The sequence below is a fragment of the Diadema antillarum genome, unplaced genomic scaffold (assembly GCF_040938485.1).
Source record: "Diadema antillarum isolate AM-2024a unplaced genomic scaffold, OU_Dant_1.0 seq00001760_RagTag, whole genome shotgun sequence".
NCBI classification, from domain to species: Eukaryota; Metazoa; Echinodermata; class Echinoidea; order Diadematoida; family Diadematidae; genus Diadema; species Diadema antillarum.
In genome coordinates this window covers 86,519-106,447 of record NW_027272442.1, presented here as the reverse complement: position 1 = coordinate 106,447, position 19,929 = coordinate 86,519, and the positions used below count along the sequence as shown (strand labels likewise).

Sequence of the window (19,929 nt, the reverse complement as noted above, 5' to 3'; positions counted from 1 at the left end):
TTGGTTTGTTTGTTTGTTTTTTTGTCATTTAATATGTATTATTTATCATCTCCAGTCATTGAGTAGTATTGTTTTCATCATGTAACCTTCAGAGTTTTTATACCCCCGCCAAACGAAGTTTGAAGGGGGTATGTTTGTAGGAATCAGCGGACGGTCGGGCGGTCGGGCGGTCGGGCGGTCGGGCGGTCGGGCGGTCGGGCGGTCGGGCGGTCGGTCGGGCGATCGGTCCGTTGCAAATCTTGCGTCGCGAACTACTTCCTCAGTTTTCAACCGATTCCCATAAAACTTGGCACAGATGTTTGCCTTGGGTTGTAGATGTGCAAGACATATTTTTTGACAGTACCCAAAAGTACGTTGCCATGGTAACGGCATATTATGGGCAAAAATGGGTACAAATCTTGCGTCGCGAACTCCTCCCAGTTTTTGATCAATTTTTATGAAATTAGGTACAGATGTTCATCTGAATATGTTAATGTGCAAGACACATATTTCCGCAGTGGCAAAAAGTGCGTTGCCATGGTAACGGCATGTTATTGGTAAAATATAGGGCAAAATGCTTCATGGCAAAACTGCTTCATCAGTGTTCTTCCAATTCTCATGGAATTCATATTGAATGTTTGTCTTAGGATATAGGTCAGCATGACACATTTCTTGACAGTGACAAAAAGTATGTTGCCATGGTAACAGCTCACATATTATGAGCCAAAATGATGGAAAATTTTGTGTTGCAAACTACTTCCTCAGTTTTTGCCCAATTTCCATGAAACTTGGTACAGATGTGTGCCTTTGGTTGTAGATGTGCAAGATGCATTTTTCGACAATACCCGAAAGTACGTTGCCATGGTAACGGCATATTAATGGCAGAAGATCAAGGAAAGATCTTGCGGATTTAACTACTTCCTCAGTTTTTTGACCAAAGCTTATGAAATGTGGCACACACCTTGATCTTGGTGGGAAGATGTGGAAGACATATTTTTCGGACGTGTCGGAAGCTGCGTTGCCATGGTAACGGCATATAAATGGCAGAAGATCAAGGAAAGATCTTGCGGATTGAACTACTTCCTCTGTATTCGACTGAAGCTCATGAAATGTGGCACACACATTGGTCTTGGTGGGAAGATGTGCAAGGCATATTTTTTGGACGTGTCGGAAGCTGCGTTGCCATGGTAACGGCATATTAATGGCGGAAGATCAAGGAAAGATCTTGTGGATTGAACTACTTCCTCAGTTTTTGACAAAAGCTTATGAAATGTGGCACACACAATAGTCTTGGTGGGAAGATGTGCAAGACATATTTTTGTGTTTGTCACACAAACCGTTGCCATGGTAACCACAATTTTACCAAAACCTTGCAGATCGAATAACTTTTCCATCATTCAAGCAATTAAAGTCAAATTTAGTATGTATCATGATCTACAAGTGTAATTTTGCAAGACACCAATGTGTTAGTTTAAGGGAAATGTGTTGCCATGGTAACCACTCATTTTTGCATCAAAATAAACCATTCAAGCTATGAAGGTCAAATTTGGTGTGTATGATAGTCTTTAAGTGTAGTTATGCAAAATGTCCCTTGTGTTTGTATCAGACAATGCATTGCCATGGTAACCACACTTTTTACCCAAACCTTGTGGAACTCAGTGTCAACTCTGTAATTGTACAGTAAGCTAAAAATTATTCTGTTTCCAATTCGACAAGTGCACAAACTTGGTATTAATGTCATTACCCTCATGACATCACATACTATAAAGCGACACTAGGGGCGGGGGTATTAATCACCTTCAGTGATAATTCTAGTTTTTTTTTAATTTAATGCAAAAATATATTTGCAACTGATTGACAAAATTGACAAAAATAGAAATATGTCTGTTGTATGAATGGATGAGCATGGAACAAATATCAAGAAAGGATAACCAGTTATTTGTCCTCCTTGATTTTCAATAAAAGAGAATTGAGAAGCTGAAGGTACAAGCGAAAATAATGGAAGTGATATTCTAACATCCCCCCTCATATGGAACTAAGAGAAATCTTGTGGATAAAGTGAGATTGATGTCATGATGTTCCCCCCCCCCTCACTCCACCCTCGTTTACAGGCCGTCGAAGCGCCAGTCCGGCCCAGCCCGTCGTGGACCACCTGGACCCGAACAGCAAGCAGTTCATGCGGCCCAACTCCATGAAGGCGTGGAAGGTGGAGCAGGACAAGCTGAGGGAGGAGGAGGAGAAGAAGCGGGCAGAGAAGGACAAGAAGGGGCGCAAGTCCGCCCGGTCCCGGTCCCGGTCGGCCTCGCCCAAGAAGGTATCATGAGACGGGTGCCCAACTAAGGGGCTGTTGGCAGCTTGGTTGCAGCTTATTGTCAGCAATCTTCATTTAGCCACGAAATTATTCCAAACTTTGACACTATAAATGTAATTCATGATTTGTATTAACCTGTTGAAGACAAGTCCCCGAGTGTACTCGGGCTTGTGTCTATGGGAAATGCGTAAATGCGTGTTGTAGCAATATCTGCCTATACTCAACGGGTTAATCAGTACAGTCTTGCTATTTAATCCCTTTATTGTCATATCAAATTTAGAAATGTTTGGTTGATGGAGTCTTCCATTTTTAGACTTATTAACACTTGCACTTATTTACAGTCCAAAGAGAGACACAGATGGAAAGTGTTGTCAGAGAAATGACAAAATAGTGATTGAAGTGATGTGATTGGCATGGGTTGTTGTAGAGATCAAGAATTCATCATTGCAGGTTATTGGCAAAGATAGTTATGCATACTTAAGTGTGCGACAGATGAATTCCTTTCTGCATTAAATTGTTCACTGTATGCTAGTTTACTATCTCTCAGATGATGAAACAAGGTATTGACTAGAGGCTCATTGTAGCAAACATGAAATACAATAATGAACGAAGTCCATGGAATACATGTCTGTATAATCGAAATGATAAAGAGAATGAACAGAGTGAAGGGGACTAGAAAAGTGAGAATGCCTGTGAATTATACTTTGCAGATTAAAGGAATGGTATAGTTTTAGTTGAGATGGGGCTTCAGGTTTCTAACTTTTTTTGCTGAAATAATTAGAAACCTGTTATGAAATATGAAAGAGCATACAATTGTAAGAGGTACTGATGAAAATTGGGTTTGATATGGCTGAGATATCCAGAAACGAAGAGGTCCTGATAAAATGTGGGTCTTTATTTAGGACCACTTTGTTTTACTTTGATTTTTGATATCTCAGCCATTTCAAAACCTATCTTCATCAAATAAACCTTGAAATACCTCTTAGAATTGTATGCTCTTTAATGTTTCATAAGTGGTTTCTAATTGAAGTTAGAATCTGAATCCCCGTCTCAACAAAAAATACACCATCCTTTTTACTTCAAACCAATAATCCCTCCCATCTACCAAATAGACTAATACCTCCTATCTCTCCTTCTCCCAATCTTCCACCACCGTAGACGGACAGTGATGAGAAGAAGGGCAAGAAACCCGGATCTCCCGGTAAGGATGGGAGCGGGCGTGGCAGCAGGAAGGGGGACAAGGACAAGAAGGATGGGTCAGGGACACCGGAGCCAGCTACCGAGGCATCACAGCCAGAGGAGCCCAAGGAACCGGAGAAGGTCTACCCGGTGAGTTTCACCCATAGACTTACAGAATGTAAACTAAACTTCAATTGTACCCACAGAGTTAAGCCCGCCACACACTATAGGACGCTGTACGACTGACAGATTTGGGATCTGAAATAGATAACAAATAGCCTCAGAATAAACATGCTTGTTTATTTCAGATCCAAAGTTGCTTTTAGTTGTGTGACTGAAGGTCTATAGTGTGTGGCAGGCTTTAGACTAATCTGGACTCACACCAATAGGCCCGTATTCATGAAGGTGGTTTAGATTTAGTCCATGGTTTATGTAAATTTCTGCTATGTGAATGCATGTGACAGATTGTGTATGCCAATAGATGTCCAATAATAACTGAGCATCGAAACGCGCATATAAAAGGTATGCATAGATCTCACACTTATTTTAGTCCATTGATTAAATTCATACCATGGTTTTGGTTAAGACCACCTTCATGAATACGGGCCAACAGAGTTAGACTGTTAGATCTGGAGTCATGCCCATAGAGTTACACTATGTAGCCTCCAGCATTTCTTGTATTATCCCAGACTGTGAAACCTAGTATTTGATATTTAATAGTAGGAAACAAATTTGTAGGTGTTTGAAATTTGCTGCAATAATCAACAGTACATATCTTGACACTGTGATATACCATGATATCTGCAACTTTAATACTTTTGTATGTATGTATTTATTCCAACAAGGCATTCCTCATACAAGGCAAATTATCTGTGTGTGTTTCCTTCATTCCAAAAACTGTGTGCGAAATGGTTGCAATTGTTCATGAAGACTCTCGTAGCAAACAAGAGTAGATCCAATAGATGACTTTTCAGTGGAAGGGAATATGTTTGTGATTTGTGATATTTGGAATATATGTTTGTTATGATCTGGGGTTTTTGTTTTTTACCAGTTTGTTGGATACGACATGGGAAATAATATCATCCAAGCCCAAGGAAACACCACCACTCTCTTCCCCAACGATGGAGGACAGATACGAACAGAGCACACCCAGTTTATCAATGGTGAGTCTCTCACTTTATGTGTGTGTCTCTGTGTGTGTTATTAGGTTTTGTATTATATTTCCTTTTTGTTACGTGTCTAGCTTGACTACCAGTCTCTCTGTTATTATTTGGAGTTGATATGTTTGTGTGTCTGTGTCTGTGTTTGTTTATTTGTTTGTTTGTTTGTTTGATTTGTTAGGGGTTTTTTTGTGGGGGGATTTTTTTTTTTTTTTGCCGTTGTTTTTTCTTGCTTATACTTATCAAGACCTTCATGCCCATATCCCCCTGTCTATCACTGGTCTTTTTTCTTCACAGGTTATAGTAATTCTTTTTATGACAAATATCAAAACTATGAGACCAAGATGATGTGGAGTGAAAAAGTGTGCAAGCCAGCATGCTCTTTGTGAGCGGTAGTCATATCCATGACAAGGAACGCCATTTATGGCTAACATGTGAAACCGCTGTCATCTTGTTTGTGATAGTCTCAGGATAATGCAGCCAAATATGCTCCAATGCCAGCTCTGCCATGTATCTTGAAATATCAAGTGACACACTTGCAAAAGCTTTGAATCCTTCATTGGCTGTTGAAAAGACGGAATAGATGAATTGATATATGAATGAATGAATGAATGAATGAATGAATAAATGAATAAATGAATGAATGAATGAATGAATGAATGAATGAATAAATGAATGAATGAATGAATGAATGAATGAATGAATGAACGAATGAATAAATAAGTGAATGAATGAATGAATGCATGGATAAATGAATGAATGAATGAATGAATGAATGCATGGATGAATGAATGAATGCATGGATGAATGAATGACTGAATGAATGAATGCATGGATGAATGCATGAATGAATTAATGAATGCATGGATGAATGAATGAATGAATGAATGAATGAATGGATGAATGCATGGATGAATGAATGAGTGAATGTATGAATGGATGGATGGATGAATGAATGCATGAATGAATGAATGGACGAATGGATGAATGAATGAATAAATGAATAATTGAATTGAGTCAAAAGGGGCGTGAGCTTTCGATCCCAGCAGAATCTTTGTCAGTCAGAGGCAAAATGACAACCACACAAACATACACCTGAATGAATGAATGAATAAATTGTAAATAAATGGACAGATGCATGAACAAAATAATGTGATCATGTGCATGCTATTGATGGCACAGGTTGTGATGATCGAGTATTCTCTTCTATGTCGTGTCACCCAGGTGCAAAGTTTGTGAAGACCTCTGTGCTGAAGGACGGCCACGTCTTTGTGATCCACATCATGGACCCAAGGGACAAGGAAGAGGTTGAGGGGGATGGTGCTGCAGATGCCACGCCCGTTACCATGGAGACCAACAAGGAGGAGAATGTAAAGGAGAAGGCAGACGAAGAGAAGCAGGAGAAAGATCAGAAAGAAGAGGGTGAGATGATGTTGACCATTGAGAGCTTTGACACAATCAAACAAACATGAGTTTCAGAGGTCGTAGTTGACAATGAGAGGAAGACAGGCTCTTCCAGTAAATCAAACAGATGTGAATAGTAATGGAATGATTTGTCAGGGCATTTCTTTTTAAATGCTGGTGGTGGTGACTGTGATGATGATGATGATGATGTTGATGATGGGGGAATGAGCATGTTGATAATTGGTGATTGTATATGATGATGACGATGATGACGATGATGATGATGATGATGATAGTGATGACGATGATGACGATGATGATGATAGTGATGATGATGATTGTGATGGTGATAGTGATGATGATAACAATGACAGTGATGATAGTAATGATGATGATGATGATGATAGTGATGATGATATTGATGATGATGATAATAGTGATGGTGATAACAATGACAGTGATGATCAGAATGATGATGATGGTGATGATGGTGGTGATTAGTAACAATTTGTCTGCTTCATCTGATTCTCAGGTGGTGTAGAGGGAGAGAAGGAGCCAAAGAAGAAGAAGAAGGACAAGCCGCTCTCCAGCTTTGGATCCTTCACGGCCAACTTGAACGATGGGATGACCCTCTCCTTCAGCAACTATGGGTCAGAGGGGATCACCAAGAAAGCAGGTCAGGACCAACTCAACATGTCATCAGTGTCTTCGCTGGGGGTGGGGGAGGGCAAGAAGGGGTGGTGGTCCTGATTTTATTGCGTACACACCATCATCGACCTTGGTGCAAATGCTAAAAGCCACAGACTGCAATTCTATTAAGATGCACATGGATGTGTGTGAAATAAAGATGGGAGCAGAGATGCAGAGACATAAAATTTATTCAGAGGTCTAGAGCCTAAATCTCTTGTGAATACAACGTGCATTATGTTCCTTAGACAGATGGCAATATTTGTTGAAAAAAAAAAAAGCAAGGGAATGAGCCATTGCTGTAGAACCAGAAGGGCACTAACTGTGTTCCTGTCAATCTGATTTTCAGCTGACAAAAGAAGTTCATGACACCCTAATGCAATTATAACGATTACTGACTCCAGTTATGATTGAAATAGATTCAATGTAAGCTCCTCTGCAGATGTCACAATAGGATAGTGAATATTTTTCTTTCTCTTGTAATGTAAATGTGATTATATCAAACCGGCATTGTCACTTATTGCTATATTCTCCTTCGAAACAGAGGAAAACTGGGGGAAATGCCAGATTACAGTATAAACTCCCTTCTCAATGGATGCTGCTTTTTTCATGCTTCCCAAAGATTCCTTAAATTTCGTCAAAATCTAATTCTGACTCAACACTGTAACCCACCACAGCTGAGAAACCTGTCATTGAGGTCGTCATCCCGCCAGCACCCACCCCAACCCCGCCCCCTGCTGCCCCCTCACCCAAGGGGGGCCGCGGGGGCTCCGGTAAGAAGGGTAAGAAGAACCAGCAGCAGCAGCAGCAGCAGGCAGAGGCTGAGAGACAGGCACAACTCCTGGCCGAGCAACAGCAGAGAGAGGTGTGTGGACAACTCAGCTGCTTTTTTTTTGGGGGGGGGGGGGATGGAGGATACATTGTATCTCGGAGTCCCAATCGATATGAGCTGAAAAAGCAAATAAACAAGCAAACTGAAACTAGAGTTAGACAAGAGTTGGCTCATTTCAAACAACTGGAAACATTGACTTTAATATTCTAAAATATGTTGCCAATTTAAAGAGGAGTTATGTTAAGCAGTTAAGATTCATTTGAAAATTCTGCATCTAAAACAAATCAATGCTATATATGAATGATAAAGGGCTCCAGTATAATAGAAGTTTTCACATCACCCTATGAAATGTTAGCCATCCATAAAGAAAACAAGAATTATGATAAAAAGCAAAGACACCAAACCACAGACGAGTTGTTTCTTGGACTGGATGGCTTAAATGAGTTCAAACCAAAGAGATTACATATGGTGGGAGGCACTAGAGTGCTGACTTGCAATAAGCCGTACATCTTTGATTGCGAGGAGCCCCTCCATTTTTAACAACTCTGTTTCGGAACAGTCTTAAAAGTCACAGCATGATATTTTCCTTTATTACAGTGTCGTAATATATAAATGTGTGACTGTGTACATGTGATATTGTACTTACATTTTTGTTGGAGATGAAGGTGAATAAATGAAATGAATGAAAGGCCCGCCATTGCTAAGAGGGGTACAAAGAAGTTACATACAATTGTCAGAGCTCTGGGTGAACAAGCGTTGTATTAATGCATTATTCAGTCTTTTCTGCATGCACATCTGCATCTGGCAAACTTTGGTTTCGTCAAAGAGGTTATACACTTACTTTGTATCCCGTCAATGTTGCCCAGTGATCTAATTGCCCCTCTCAGTAATGGTTGACAGCGCTCCTTGTGATCACAGAAATTTTCCATGGCCTGCCTTCTAGAGGTATAGTGAGTAATGTAACCTCTATGATTCACCATCTCATCAATCTCCACCCCCAGGAGGAAGAGAGGTTGAGGAAGCTGAAGGAGGCGGAGGAAGCGGAGGAGGAGCCAGAGATACCGCCCTTCCAGCAGCTCTTTGTCTCCTGCCCTGACGGACTCCACGTCACCTACCTACTGGAACCCACAGAAGGTTGGTGCCAGCAAGAGTGTCCTTGCGATCTGCATTTTTGATTGATGATATTTTTATGCAAATAAATTATAGTATTCTTGATGAATATGAATTCATATGATTGGCTCATTGCAGCACAGCTTTATAGAGCTTAGCAAAGATTTGAAATAGAAATGTATATATATATTTTTTTCATCTTCAGGTAGAGTTTAATAATGTGAATGTACTGCAGCGTTCATCAGTTGACATCAACTTTTCATCTCAAAGTACATATGTAGCTAGATGATAATGATAATAGAATGTGATGCCGGTACACATACAACGAGTTCCACATAACTTGAGATACGATGCTGATGGCCTTCACAGATAACTTCGTATACAACACTCTATTTTAACAAATTGAGTGAATGTTTTAAAGCAATCTCTATTGCTTGTTTGTTCATTTCACATGGACATGTATGCTCATATGCAAGTTCCTAAACCACGCTATTGCCAGGTCCCTCAAAGATGATTTTACCAAATAAAAAAGCTAAGTACTCAATGGAATGTCTCAGTTCAGCATACCATACTTCTAAAAATGCTTGTTATTGGTGTATGTTATTGTAAAGTCTAAAAATTTTAAGGGCATTGTGGTGACATTATGCTATGATAGCTGTCTGTTGAAAATGAGAACTGCATTAACATTAAATGGTTCTAAACTTACATTATCTCAGATAAACAGAGAAAGATATATAACCATGACATTTTCCTGTGAACACTTTGACGCAAGATGAAGCGGCAAGAGACCCCAATATCCCGGGACGACTGCTGATCAGACAGAGTTACTTGACCAAGACCAGCAGCCAGCAGCCCTGCGAGGCCCCCAGGCAGAACCCGGCCATGCAGGAGCTCTCCCGTCTCGTGACAAGTGAGGGCAGTGTCATCAAACTGATGAAGGATGGCACCACACAGGTATTAAAAGCACAAAGAGTTGTTGTATGTGAGAAAATGACTTTGGACTACCGAGGTGGTGATGATGCGCTCTTCATGATGATGCAGATGAAGATGATGGTGGTGGTGTTATGATGAAGATGATGATGATAACGATGATAATGGTGCACTTCTGCCAATATGCATACAGTGTTAGCAGGGTTTCATAACATTGATGTGATCCTGCGGCTAATGACACATCAGAAAATGGTTTTGATCGTGGCCGTGAGGCCATACAAGATGATTTTGCTGTTAATGATATAAAGATGAAGACTTAGAGCAAGAGTAGCGCTGAATGAAATGAAAATGAGGATAACAACGTTGATTGTTTTTGTTGGTAACAAAAAATAAAGTTAGAAGATGAAAATTTTAGGAACATGAAAGACACTGGCTTGTTCCATTGCATTTCTAGTCCAACCCAATATAATGATAGGAAAACAATGGAAACCATTGTGACATTTGTTTTTTCGGCCCTCTGTTCTTTCTTAAAATTTTGTCCAATAAAGATCAAAGTTTGCTACAAATTCAACTGGCTTGCAATACAGGAGGAAGGTATTTTAGGACAAAGACTTGTATTCCGTGCGAATCAGTAGAAATGCCTCACATTGTTAACATACAACCATGGTTGCTAACTATCCCAGGTGCTGTTTGCTGATGGAGCCGTAAGCTACAGCCCCACCACCCCGTCTGCCGCTCCCCACCCCTCAAGCCCCAGCCCTAGGGAGCCCTCCCCACAGGTCCCCAGGGGGAATAGTGCTGTCAGTCAGAGGAGTGATAGTCCCTCCAAGAAGAGTGAGTTCCTTACATTACTCATTCTTTTCTTCCTTCCTTCTTTCATTCATTCTTTTGTTTCTGTCTTAATACTGTACCATCCTCCATTCATTTACTTCTTTTCATTCTCACATAATCTATATGTTCATCACAATCTGTCACTTCTTTCCTTTACCAGATCAAATATTCTGGTTCTATTTTGAAAAGGGTCTTGCAAAACAAAACAAAAAACACACACACACAAGGAAAAGAAAAAAAGAAAAGAATAACTTCTCATATGATTCACATTATTTGATAGAGATATTCCAGAAAACCTGGGCCCTGTTGCATAAAAGTCAAGTTAACATAAGTCAGAAAATCAAACATAAATCTTTGAATACTCAATTCTGATTGTGATAGCTGACTTATGTGAGATTTTATGACTTACGTTTGATTGCATGTTTTTATGCAACAGGGTCCAGACATGATAAAATCCACTGATTGACGGTTCTAGCTTGACCTTTACAAAATTTAGAGTGCATTTATCCTTGATTAATAGAATCTCTTCCCTCCCCATCCAAATATAATTATAATAGATATGAAAATATCTAATTTGCATTCTCTCTGTGTGTTGTTCTATCCATAAACATGTGTCGTGTCAGCTTTGATATTCATGAAATAGCAAAGTGGCATCTGTGTGATTACATATCCTATTGCATGAGAAATCAACAGCAAGTTCCTCTTAATGGCTTTGTGGAAAGAAAAATTATGCATGAGGATTGGTTTTATCCCGAGGATTATTGTACTTATGTGTGTCTAACTGTGTCATTTCTTCTTTCAATCTTTGTGACAATCTTCCTTTATGCCCCATATTATCTTTATGGTTGCGATCCCTTCATGTGTGCATGCCTTTAGCTTAACTTAGCAAGCTTTTTAATCATCATTTAGTAATCCATCCAAAGTTGACCTAGTTGTAGATTGGCACACCTAATCGGGTGTAGCAATTTGCTCCAGTCTAACAGGAAAGTAATGATGACACAAGAGGGGTTAGGGGTATCATATAATTTCCGTTTGTTGACAACTAGTTTCCAGATATCTGTGCCAAGTGTTGATGAAAGCAATCCACTGTATGCATCAATCGGCGAACAAAACACAGTAAGGGTTAAAAACATTCTGTGAGAGTTAAAACTAGCAAGCTCTTTGCCCTCTCCCACAAGGTGCATCCAAAGGACCCGGCAGCAAGCTGCTTGAGCCGCTCGACCAGGACCAGGCCATTCCAGAACTGACTTCGTCCTCCTCGTTCCCCAGCCAGGAGTGGGTCACGACCACGCCCAGTGGCCAGAAGATTGGCACCAGGCCCGACGGCTCCACCTTCCAGCCTAAAGAGTGCATGTTGTACAGCGCCACTGACCCTGTCTCTGAAGAGGTGAGATATTTATTCTCTATCTGTCTCACACTTTCTAATTCACACACTGTTAGTATTAATCTTCCACCCTTTTCATCAGTCTGCCTAGCCACTTGTTTAGATCTGATATACAGATTGATAGATACATGTAGATAGACAGATAGATTGATCAATCGATCGATCGATCAAATTCATTTCAAATGCTATTTCTGATGCTAGCATAAAAAATGATGGATATTGGAGTATGTTATCCTCTCTTAAAAATTCTCCTCCCCACGCCAGGTTCTGACCACGCGAGAAGACCGCACCATCACCGTGGAGCGGCCGAACGGCGTGCGTGTCGTGGACCACAGCGAGGGCACCCGCATCACCACCTACTACAAGAAGGTTCTCTTCAGGCAGGGCTGTGATGAGGCAAATGAAACGGGTGAGCTTGGATGTCGACTCTCCTTTATTGAGGGCGGTATACACTTTAATATCAAGAGTCACTGGTTTGTTTACAGCTGTAGTTCCTGTATTCAGTTCACAAAATAAATGATGTTGCAAGTGATGCAGATGACATAGACTGGAAAGTAATTCTTCAAGGCTTAGAAATTCATGACATCGTGAGAAAACAAAACTAAATATACAACTGCATGCTGTTGATATGTCTAGAAGTTAGAATTTGATGTGCAGTAGGTAAAATTCTTGTACCAGATTTCAACATTTTGTGATAGAGCGCCTTATGGTGAGAGATCAACCACCAAACTCTTTGCATTATATACTGTAAAATGAGGAATGTCCTTATGTATTTTAATTTTCACAAATTTCGCGAGAGCCAAGATTCGTGAAATTAAAATGCACATGAAAGTTCTTGTCTACACTATACGCATTGAATGCCAAAGGCAACTCGCAAAAATTTCATGCCACAAAGAAGGCTGTCGGCTCCAATTCGCGAAAATTTCATGCTATGAAAATATCATGTTTTACAGTATACGAAATTGAGCTGTTTACTGTCACATTTATTTCAAGCAATTGAAATTCCGTCCAAATTTATGTAAATATCTGAGAAGATAAGAACTGATTTTCTGGTAGTTTCAATAATTTCAAGTCGGTTTGAATTTAGTATTTTCGTACAATGCAGGCCCAGAGAATGTGTTAGAAGCCCCAATGGTCCAACAGATAATTAATTGCCATCTGAATTCCTTTCATTGCTAAAGACAGTGAGTTTGAAAGCCTGCAAAGATCCAGTGGAAAACTCTTATTGCATGGTCTCACTGCATGTAATCACTGTGGTTAGGATTTACTTTTCCTCTGTGTTATAAAAAAGTAACTTGTGACTCTTTTGATCATCAGGAGAATCCCCAGTTGCGGGCACGCGAGAGGTGAAGCATGTGAAGGTGGAGTGTGCTGGCTACGCCACCATCATCTTCAACTGCGAGGATAGCATCGCCACCACCATCTTCGGAAATGGCTCGGAGATCGTCGCCATCCCCGATGGCTCCTATGAGATTCTGCACTGCGAAGGATCCAGGCTCGCCGTGGGCGTGGACGGGACGGCGCGCTACACCCCCAAAGAGGGCGAGAGCGGGGAGCCGAGCGTGGTGGGGGCCTACACAATGAAACACCGGGAGCGAATCGCCGTGGAGACGTGCGACATCGATGGGAACCAGTTCTGCGTGAAGTGGAATGGTGACGTCGACGCTTCCATAGTTCCCAATGATGCGGAGAAATTTGTTGGAGGAGGAGTAGGAGAAGAGGAGGAAGAGGAGAAACCTCCCAATATGGCTTTCATGCCTCGCTTCTTCATCCTCCATCCGGACGGAAGTGGTACCGAGCTGCTCCGCCAGCGTGACATCTTCCCATTCATCCACCAGGCGGGGCTGGACCCCAATGTGGCCGTCCTCCGTGACGCGATCCCAGACCACCCGGAGATCCACGGAGTCACCGTCATGCAGCCCTATTCCTCCACCATCAGTGACAGGTGGCTGATGCCGTTCGAGGAGGCCAACATCATCCCTCGCAACCTCCGATCGCGGGACTTCGCCAAGATCCCCGCCGTTGAGCAGAAGACGCCGGGCCCCCGATTCGGGACCAAAGTCGGCCGGGGCGTCGCGGTGAAATCGGCGCCGCAGCCGCCCCAGAGGGGACCGGTGCCGAAGTGCCCGAAGCAGCTCCAGCTGAGGCAGTTCGTGGAGTACAAGCCCACGGACCGGGAGCTGCGGACCAAGATGAGGGAGGGGCTGGAGGCCTACGCCAAGGAGATGAAGGAGAAGGAGAGAGAGCTGAGAGAGAAGGCCATCAAGGAGCCACGGCACCACCAGGAGAGGGTCAAATCTGGCGACCTCTTGGCTCACATCCTGGCTCAGGTGAGATTGGATATCTTTACCACTCATGCTTTAATTACCAATAATAGGTCTGACTCCCCTTTCCAATCTTTGCTACTGCATGAACTGTTATTTTCACGTACGGATATGTTAGAGAATGAGGAGGCCACGGAAATTTTTGCAAGACGTTGTTTCCGCGATTTTGACATTGAGGCTATCAAAAGTGCACTTATGCCTGTCAGTTGGAGATATTTCCACGTGTTGCTAAATTTGGCAGTCCAACAGTGAGAAGTGAAATTTGCAAAAATCAAACCCTCGCAAATTTAACAGCTTATACAATATCAAACTGCATTTTCATTTCATATCTGTCAATCTGTCAGTAAGCCTTGTGTTTTATAATGTCATGTTCTCTCGTAGTCCTGCAATGCATTTCTGCTCTAGTTCTTGTCTTCCTTGTATTTTCTTGTCTGGACTCACTTTTGCCCTCAGACATTTGATCACATATATTTCTAAGCTCAAATTACAAAACTGAGATTCATGAATTCATATGTGTATGTGTGTGTTCCATAGGATCTGAATACCCATGTTTATTAACATGTTGCAATAATATTTCATTGTGGTCCTTTTTGTTTTGATTTGCTATTTCTTTGTTTTTTCAACATGTGTGTTTATGTTCATAAGGTCTGTTTACTTTGTGCTCTGCTCTGCTTTTAATTTGATCCAAATCTGGTCCGGGATGATCAATGTCTTTACCTAAGCCGTGTACATTGGTGTTGATATTGGCAGGTTGATGAAGATAGCTCTCGGTCCAAAGGCGGCGAGCAGACCACAACTGCCGCTGCTGATGGAGCCCCATCCGCCGGCATAGCAGCCACCCTGGAGCCCGTCAAACCAGTGGACATCCAGGCAGCGGGGAATGCCAAGGAGCTCTACGAGACCTCCACAGCCCCGCCCCCGTTACCTCCCACCATGAGACCCAAGAACAAGTACTCCCAAGAGGACTGGGAGAGGGTCAGGTGTGTACCCTGAGACAAATTATCGGCTGAGAACCAGAAGGGCGTTATTGCAATTTTTCTTTTTCCTTTTTTTTTTTTTTTTTTTTGGGGGGGAGGGGTATTGAAATATTGGTATCACATTGAAGAGCTCCATCTCCTCTACATTGTGATGTTAACCCTAACTAGGCCGGGGGGGGGGGGCCTCCGAGGCCCCCCCCTCGACGTTCCGCGCGATGTATCGCAATCGCAAAAAGCTATCGCCGCGACGTTTCATGACTTTTTTCTTTCAAGTCTCCCGCATCTTTTGACACCAAATTTGCGATGCCTGGGCGCGCGGTTCCGAAGTTACGCATAAATATGTACATGCATGTCAGACCAAAAATTGCTCAAAAACGTAAATTCGTGTACAATTTCAATGCAAACTGTGCTTACTGGCAAATTTCTTTAAAAGCATGATTATTTTGGTGTTTTATGGATTAAAATCAATGAATAACATATTTTCTTGTTTGGAGCGATGTCGCGGACAAATTTCATTGAAAAAACAATGAAAAACATAAAGTCGAAAAAACAAGGAAATACATAAGAAATTTAAAAAAACAATAAAATACTTAAGAATTTTTTCTGATATCACAATTTTTTTTCAATTTCAATTTCAATTTTCGTCGCGATCGTGCGGTCGACGGCCGAGATCTGGAGGGGGGGCCTGGGAGGCCCCCCCCCCCCGGCTCTATCAACTACCTAAATAGCCCGGCCTAGTTAGGGTTAATTCTACATTATTTTCATTTTCAGTAAAATGTTTAAAATCAAAATCACAAGGGTGCTATTTTACCCAATATTTGGAACAATGAAATCTGTTGATGATAGTCACAGAATCAGACTGGACTCTCTTGGTCTTTGCACTTGCTGTACCATGTTTATACTGTCAATATACACTGTTCCCAGCATATTGCATGTTTGTGCTTGTCGTCCTGGTCTCTGAGGATGCTTGCTCACTTCTTCGCATGTGGAAGCCTCAGTAATGATATGTATGTCTTTTTCCATCGGTGATTCTTGAGAATTGAGTCCAGTCTATCTTCCATGCTTCCATTCACCACTGTAGGAGAGAAAAGAGGGAGGAGGAAGCCTGTCGCCAGGCGCTGATCAACCGCACCGTCCCGCCCTACTTCAGCAGCGACTGGGGGAGGGCCTTCCTCCGGGCCGAGGAGGCCGCGGCCAGTGGGGAGCCAGCCCCGGACATGGACGCACTGACCAAAGACCTGCCCCCAACCACCACTGCCCGTCCGGGGGTCAACACCGCCATGAGTCTGCCCAGCACCCCTTCGGACTCTCCGGCCGCCCCGTCCGCCCAGCCAGGTAGGCACCAGGCTCAGCTTTACTTATATCATTTTTGTAATTAATCCCCCGTGTATTTGATTTGAATATGATACTGTAAAACCAGAAATTTTGCAAGCATGAAGCTATCGCAAATTCAGTGAGGGAGCCACGATTTGGGAAAGTAGAATGCATGCTAAGGTTTTGTCTACACCATGCATTGAATGCCAGTGACAACTCGCGAAAGTTTCATGCTGCGAAAAAGGCTGTCGGCCCCAATTTGCGAAAGTTTCATGTTACGAATATTTCTGGTTTTACAATGTACAACACATAGCATGTACAGCTTACACTCCAACATTTACACACAGTACAGCGCAGCATCACTTCCTTCCAGAGTATGCAATCAATCATCAATCAAATAGTAATCAATCAATTATAACCACCAGAGACAGGAAACTTGTATGACTGAAAATCAGTCTTGTTTTATGAATTTTTACCCTCAAGATATCCACATAAATATTTGCAAGGTAGAAGTAAGACAATCCGTCTCCCCTTCAAACAAGGGACAGAACTAAGTTCAGTTGTCCTTGTTCTGTGTTTTTACATGCACTACCTTCCCTGTTACATTCCCAAGTTATAGGCTGCAAATAATGAGTGTCTTGGGTGTGTCCATCAATTTCAGGTCAAACAGCCTCGTCTTCCCAGCCAAGCGATCCGTCCGAGAGTGTGTCGCCCATGAAGGCAGTGACCGGACCCAATGCTCCCAGGGACCTATCCACCACTCCCGCTCATCAGGGTGGGTGTGGCAATGATGTTGTTTTCATTTACTCTCATGTTTTATAGATAAGGATTCTGTAATGATTGACCCAGTTACAGATGGTATTGAAAGAGCAATGTTTGCAATGTTATTTCATTTTTTTTAAATCATAACTTGTAATCAAGATATCCACGAAAATTTAAAAATACAGTGTGTTTCAAAAGTATATAAGTCTTTTTTACTTTGTAAGGGAGGTGTATTTATTGTCAAAGATTACAGTGAGCTGTCCTTTAGAGCTGCATCCAATATGAGCCATCATCATAAGACTACTGGTATATTGCAATTTTATCATTTTACCACTTTTATATTTGCACTGTACTTGCCTGTGGGATGCGTAATCTGATAGGCTTCTCTGAAATCAATGAATGATCATAGATCGTGACTTTCACTACGTACGTATGGTATCTGATGTTTTACGGGTATTTGAAAAATAAGAGTCAAACCTGAAGTTAAATGTACACTTATCCATTTCAACACTTAGATTTTCATCTACATGTATTTAGCACCCAATTCAGTTGAACATTGTTCAATCTCTTTTATAGCAATTCTTGTGGAAATCTATGACCAAAAGATTGCTAAAGGCTTACCTATCTATTTCATTGGATCAGGGGGAATGGCATCTGCTAGTCCATCTGACATCAGACCCACCAACCCTACCCCAGGGCATGCCACAGGGCAGGGGACACCGACCCCACTGAGACCCACCAACCCCACTCCAGCCCACGCCTCTCAGCCACATGGACCCACAAGACCAGGTAAGAGTCCTATGAATGTATTTAGTATAAGTTAATATTCATGAACTTTAACTTCCTTTTTTTTCCACCCAACAGTGTGTGTGTGCTTTTTTTTTCTACGTTGTTTTATATTCTCATGTTGTTTCGAAGTTCCATAACTTCTTTGATCTAATAAAGAATGTTGGTTCTGTTGAAAAGTTCGTTTTGAATATTTTTGTTTTGTTTTGTTTTTTCAATGATTTAGCAAGCAATTTGCTGGAATTATGCTGCATGATTTCAAAAATTATAGTTCTTGTTGAATCTATTGTTAGATCTCGTGTTAAATGGAAGTTATTCCTTGAAAAATGACTTAAAAGTTGCTTTTGTAATTGTTCACTATTAAAAATTCTATGGTTTAATGTATGTCAAATGTATGTGCCAATTACCTTGCACATGAATAATCCCATTACTAATGCTTGCATGAATATATTTAGTATAAGTTAATATTCATTTCACTAATATGTTTTGTTTTTTTTCTTACCTGTGTTCATGTTCATTGTTGCATTGTTCTCTAAACACCTCAGTTAACCCAACTCCCCAAGGGGCCTCAGACCAGGGCAGCCACGCCCACCCCAACCTCCCCAGTGAGACCCCATCCAGCCACACCTCCTTCCCCATGCACCCCTCCACCATCCCAGAACAGGTGGAGGAGGGGCCCCCAACGGGAAGATCCGACTTCATTGGTGAGTGGGCTTATCAAGCCAAAAAAGGTGGCCATCACATTTAGCTCTGAATTAGATCAGAATATACACTGTACACAGTGTGGTGAAAGAGCCAACCAATGCATTGTGTGGTGTATTCCAGTTGGTTACAATAAAGTGTATTGAATTGCCTCATTTCTCCATGTCTTGGGTATCATACAACCTGTAGTTTTTATGCTATATAACAGTGTTTTCTGTTTGAAATGGCATCCATACCATGCTCGCGGGCTCAAGTGAGCTATCACAAATTCTTTACAACAGGGTGTCATGTACACTAGAATATTGTATGCACTTTTTTTTATAGATACATTGTAACTTGGTATGCAGAAGTTGTTACACAAAGCTAAAAATGCTCTTTTAAGAACATAACATCCAGTTGGTGTTAGTGGTATATCATCTAATTGGTTCATTTAAGATTTGAATTTTCATGATACACTGGCTATCATTTACACCAGACTAGAAGTGATGATGCTGGTGGCATTTTTGTGATCGACAGGGTTAAGTGTACTCAGTCGTCAACAACAACAACAACAACAACAACAGCAGCAGCAGCAGCAGCAGCAACAGCAACAACAACAACAACAACAACAACAACAACAACAACAACAACAACAGCAACAGATTGGATTTGTGGGAATATGAATCTGTAAGGGACAGAGCTCAGGAGATATTAACAAAACAAGCACTCAAGGTTTGCAAGGCAGCAAACAGCTCATGATGCATATTGTGGTGCCTTTCCCCCTCCCACAGGAAGCATCACACCGGGCGTGGCCAAACCTACCACCCAGGCCCGCTTCAGTGAGGTGCCCATGGAGTCCCGGCCGAACATCATCCCGTCGGCCGGCAGCGAGATCGTTCTGACCAAGAGTCTCGTGGTGGATGTGAACGGTGAGCCGCGCCAGGACACGGTCAGGCTGCCCGCGGCCATACTGGGCCAGAAACCTGGAGCGCTGCCCAATGACAGGGTGAGTGAAGAGAGCGAATTGTGTGGTCAGCTACGTCCACTCTCTCATTATAATTTGATGAGATTTTGATAATGGAACAGAGCAGTACTGTAAAACGAGATATTTTTGTGGCATAAAATTTTCGCAAATTGGAGCCGCTGGCCTTTATCACAGCATGAAATTTTCGTGAGTTGTTTGTAACATTCAGTGTATTGTAGACAAGAATTTTTGCGAATCTTGGCTCTCGCGAAATTCTCAAAATCCAAATACAAGCAAACATTCCTTGTTTTACA

The 19,929-nt window shown here is 41.8% G+C and overlaps 1 protein-coding gene across 1 annotated transcript in view; it reads left to right on the top strand.

Moving 5' to 3' along the window:
- The window catches only part of LOC139712105 (sperm-associated antigen 17-like), a 47,553-nt gene that overhangs the window by 23,170 nt on the left and 4,454 nt on the right, over positions 1–19,929 (top strand). Inside the window, exons 15-32 of the mRNA XM_071623941.1 lie at positions 2,091–2,293; positions 3,449–3,619; positions 4,521–4,632; positions 5,854–6,051; positions 6,581–6,709; positions 7,398–7,585; positions 8,554–8,686; positions 9,435–9,616; positions 10,276–10,426; positions 11,614–11,810; positions 12,072–12,216; positions 13,125–14,137; positions 14,882–15,111; positions 16,190–16,443; positions 17,084–17,197; positions 17,827–17,973; positions 18,516–18,674; positions 19,443–19,657. Of these exons, the coding sequence (XP_071480042.1) occupies positions 2,091–2,293; positions 3,449–3,619; positions 4,521–4,632; positions 5,854–6,051; positions 6,581–6,709; positions 7,398–7,585; positions 8,554–8,686; positions 9,435–9,616; positions 10,276–10,426; positions 11,614–11,810; positions 12,072–12,216; positions 13,125–14,137; positions 14,882–15,111; positions 16,190–16,443; positions 17,084–17,197; positions 17,827–17,973; positions 18,516–18,674; positions 19,443–19,657 (3,941 nt within the window). The remainder of the gene's footprint in view (positions 1–2,090; positions 2,294–3,448; positions 3,620–4,520; positions 4,633–5,853; positions 6,052–6,580; positions 6,710–7,397; positions 7,586–8,553; positions 8,687–9,434; positions 9,617–10,275; positions 10,427–11,613; positions 11,811–12,071; positions 12,217–13,124; positions 14,138–14,881; positions 15,112–16,189; positions 16,444–17,083; positions 17,198–17,826; positions 17,974–18,515; positions 18,675–19,442; positions 19,658–19,929) is intronic.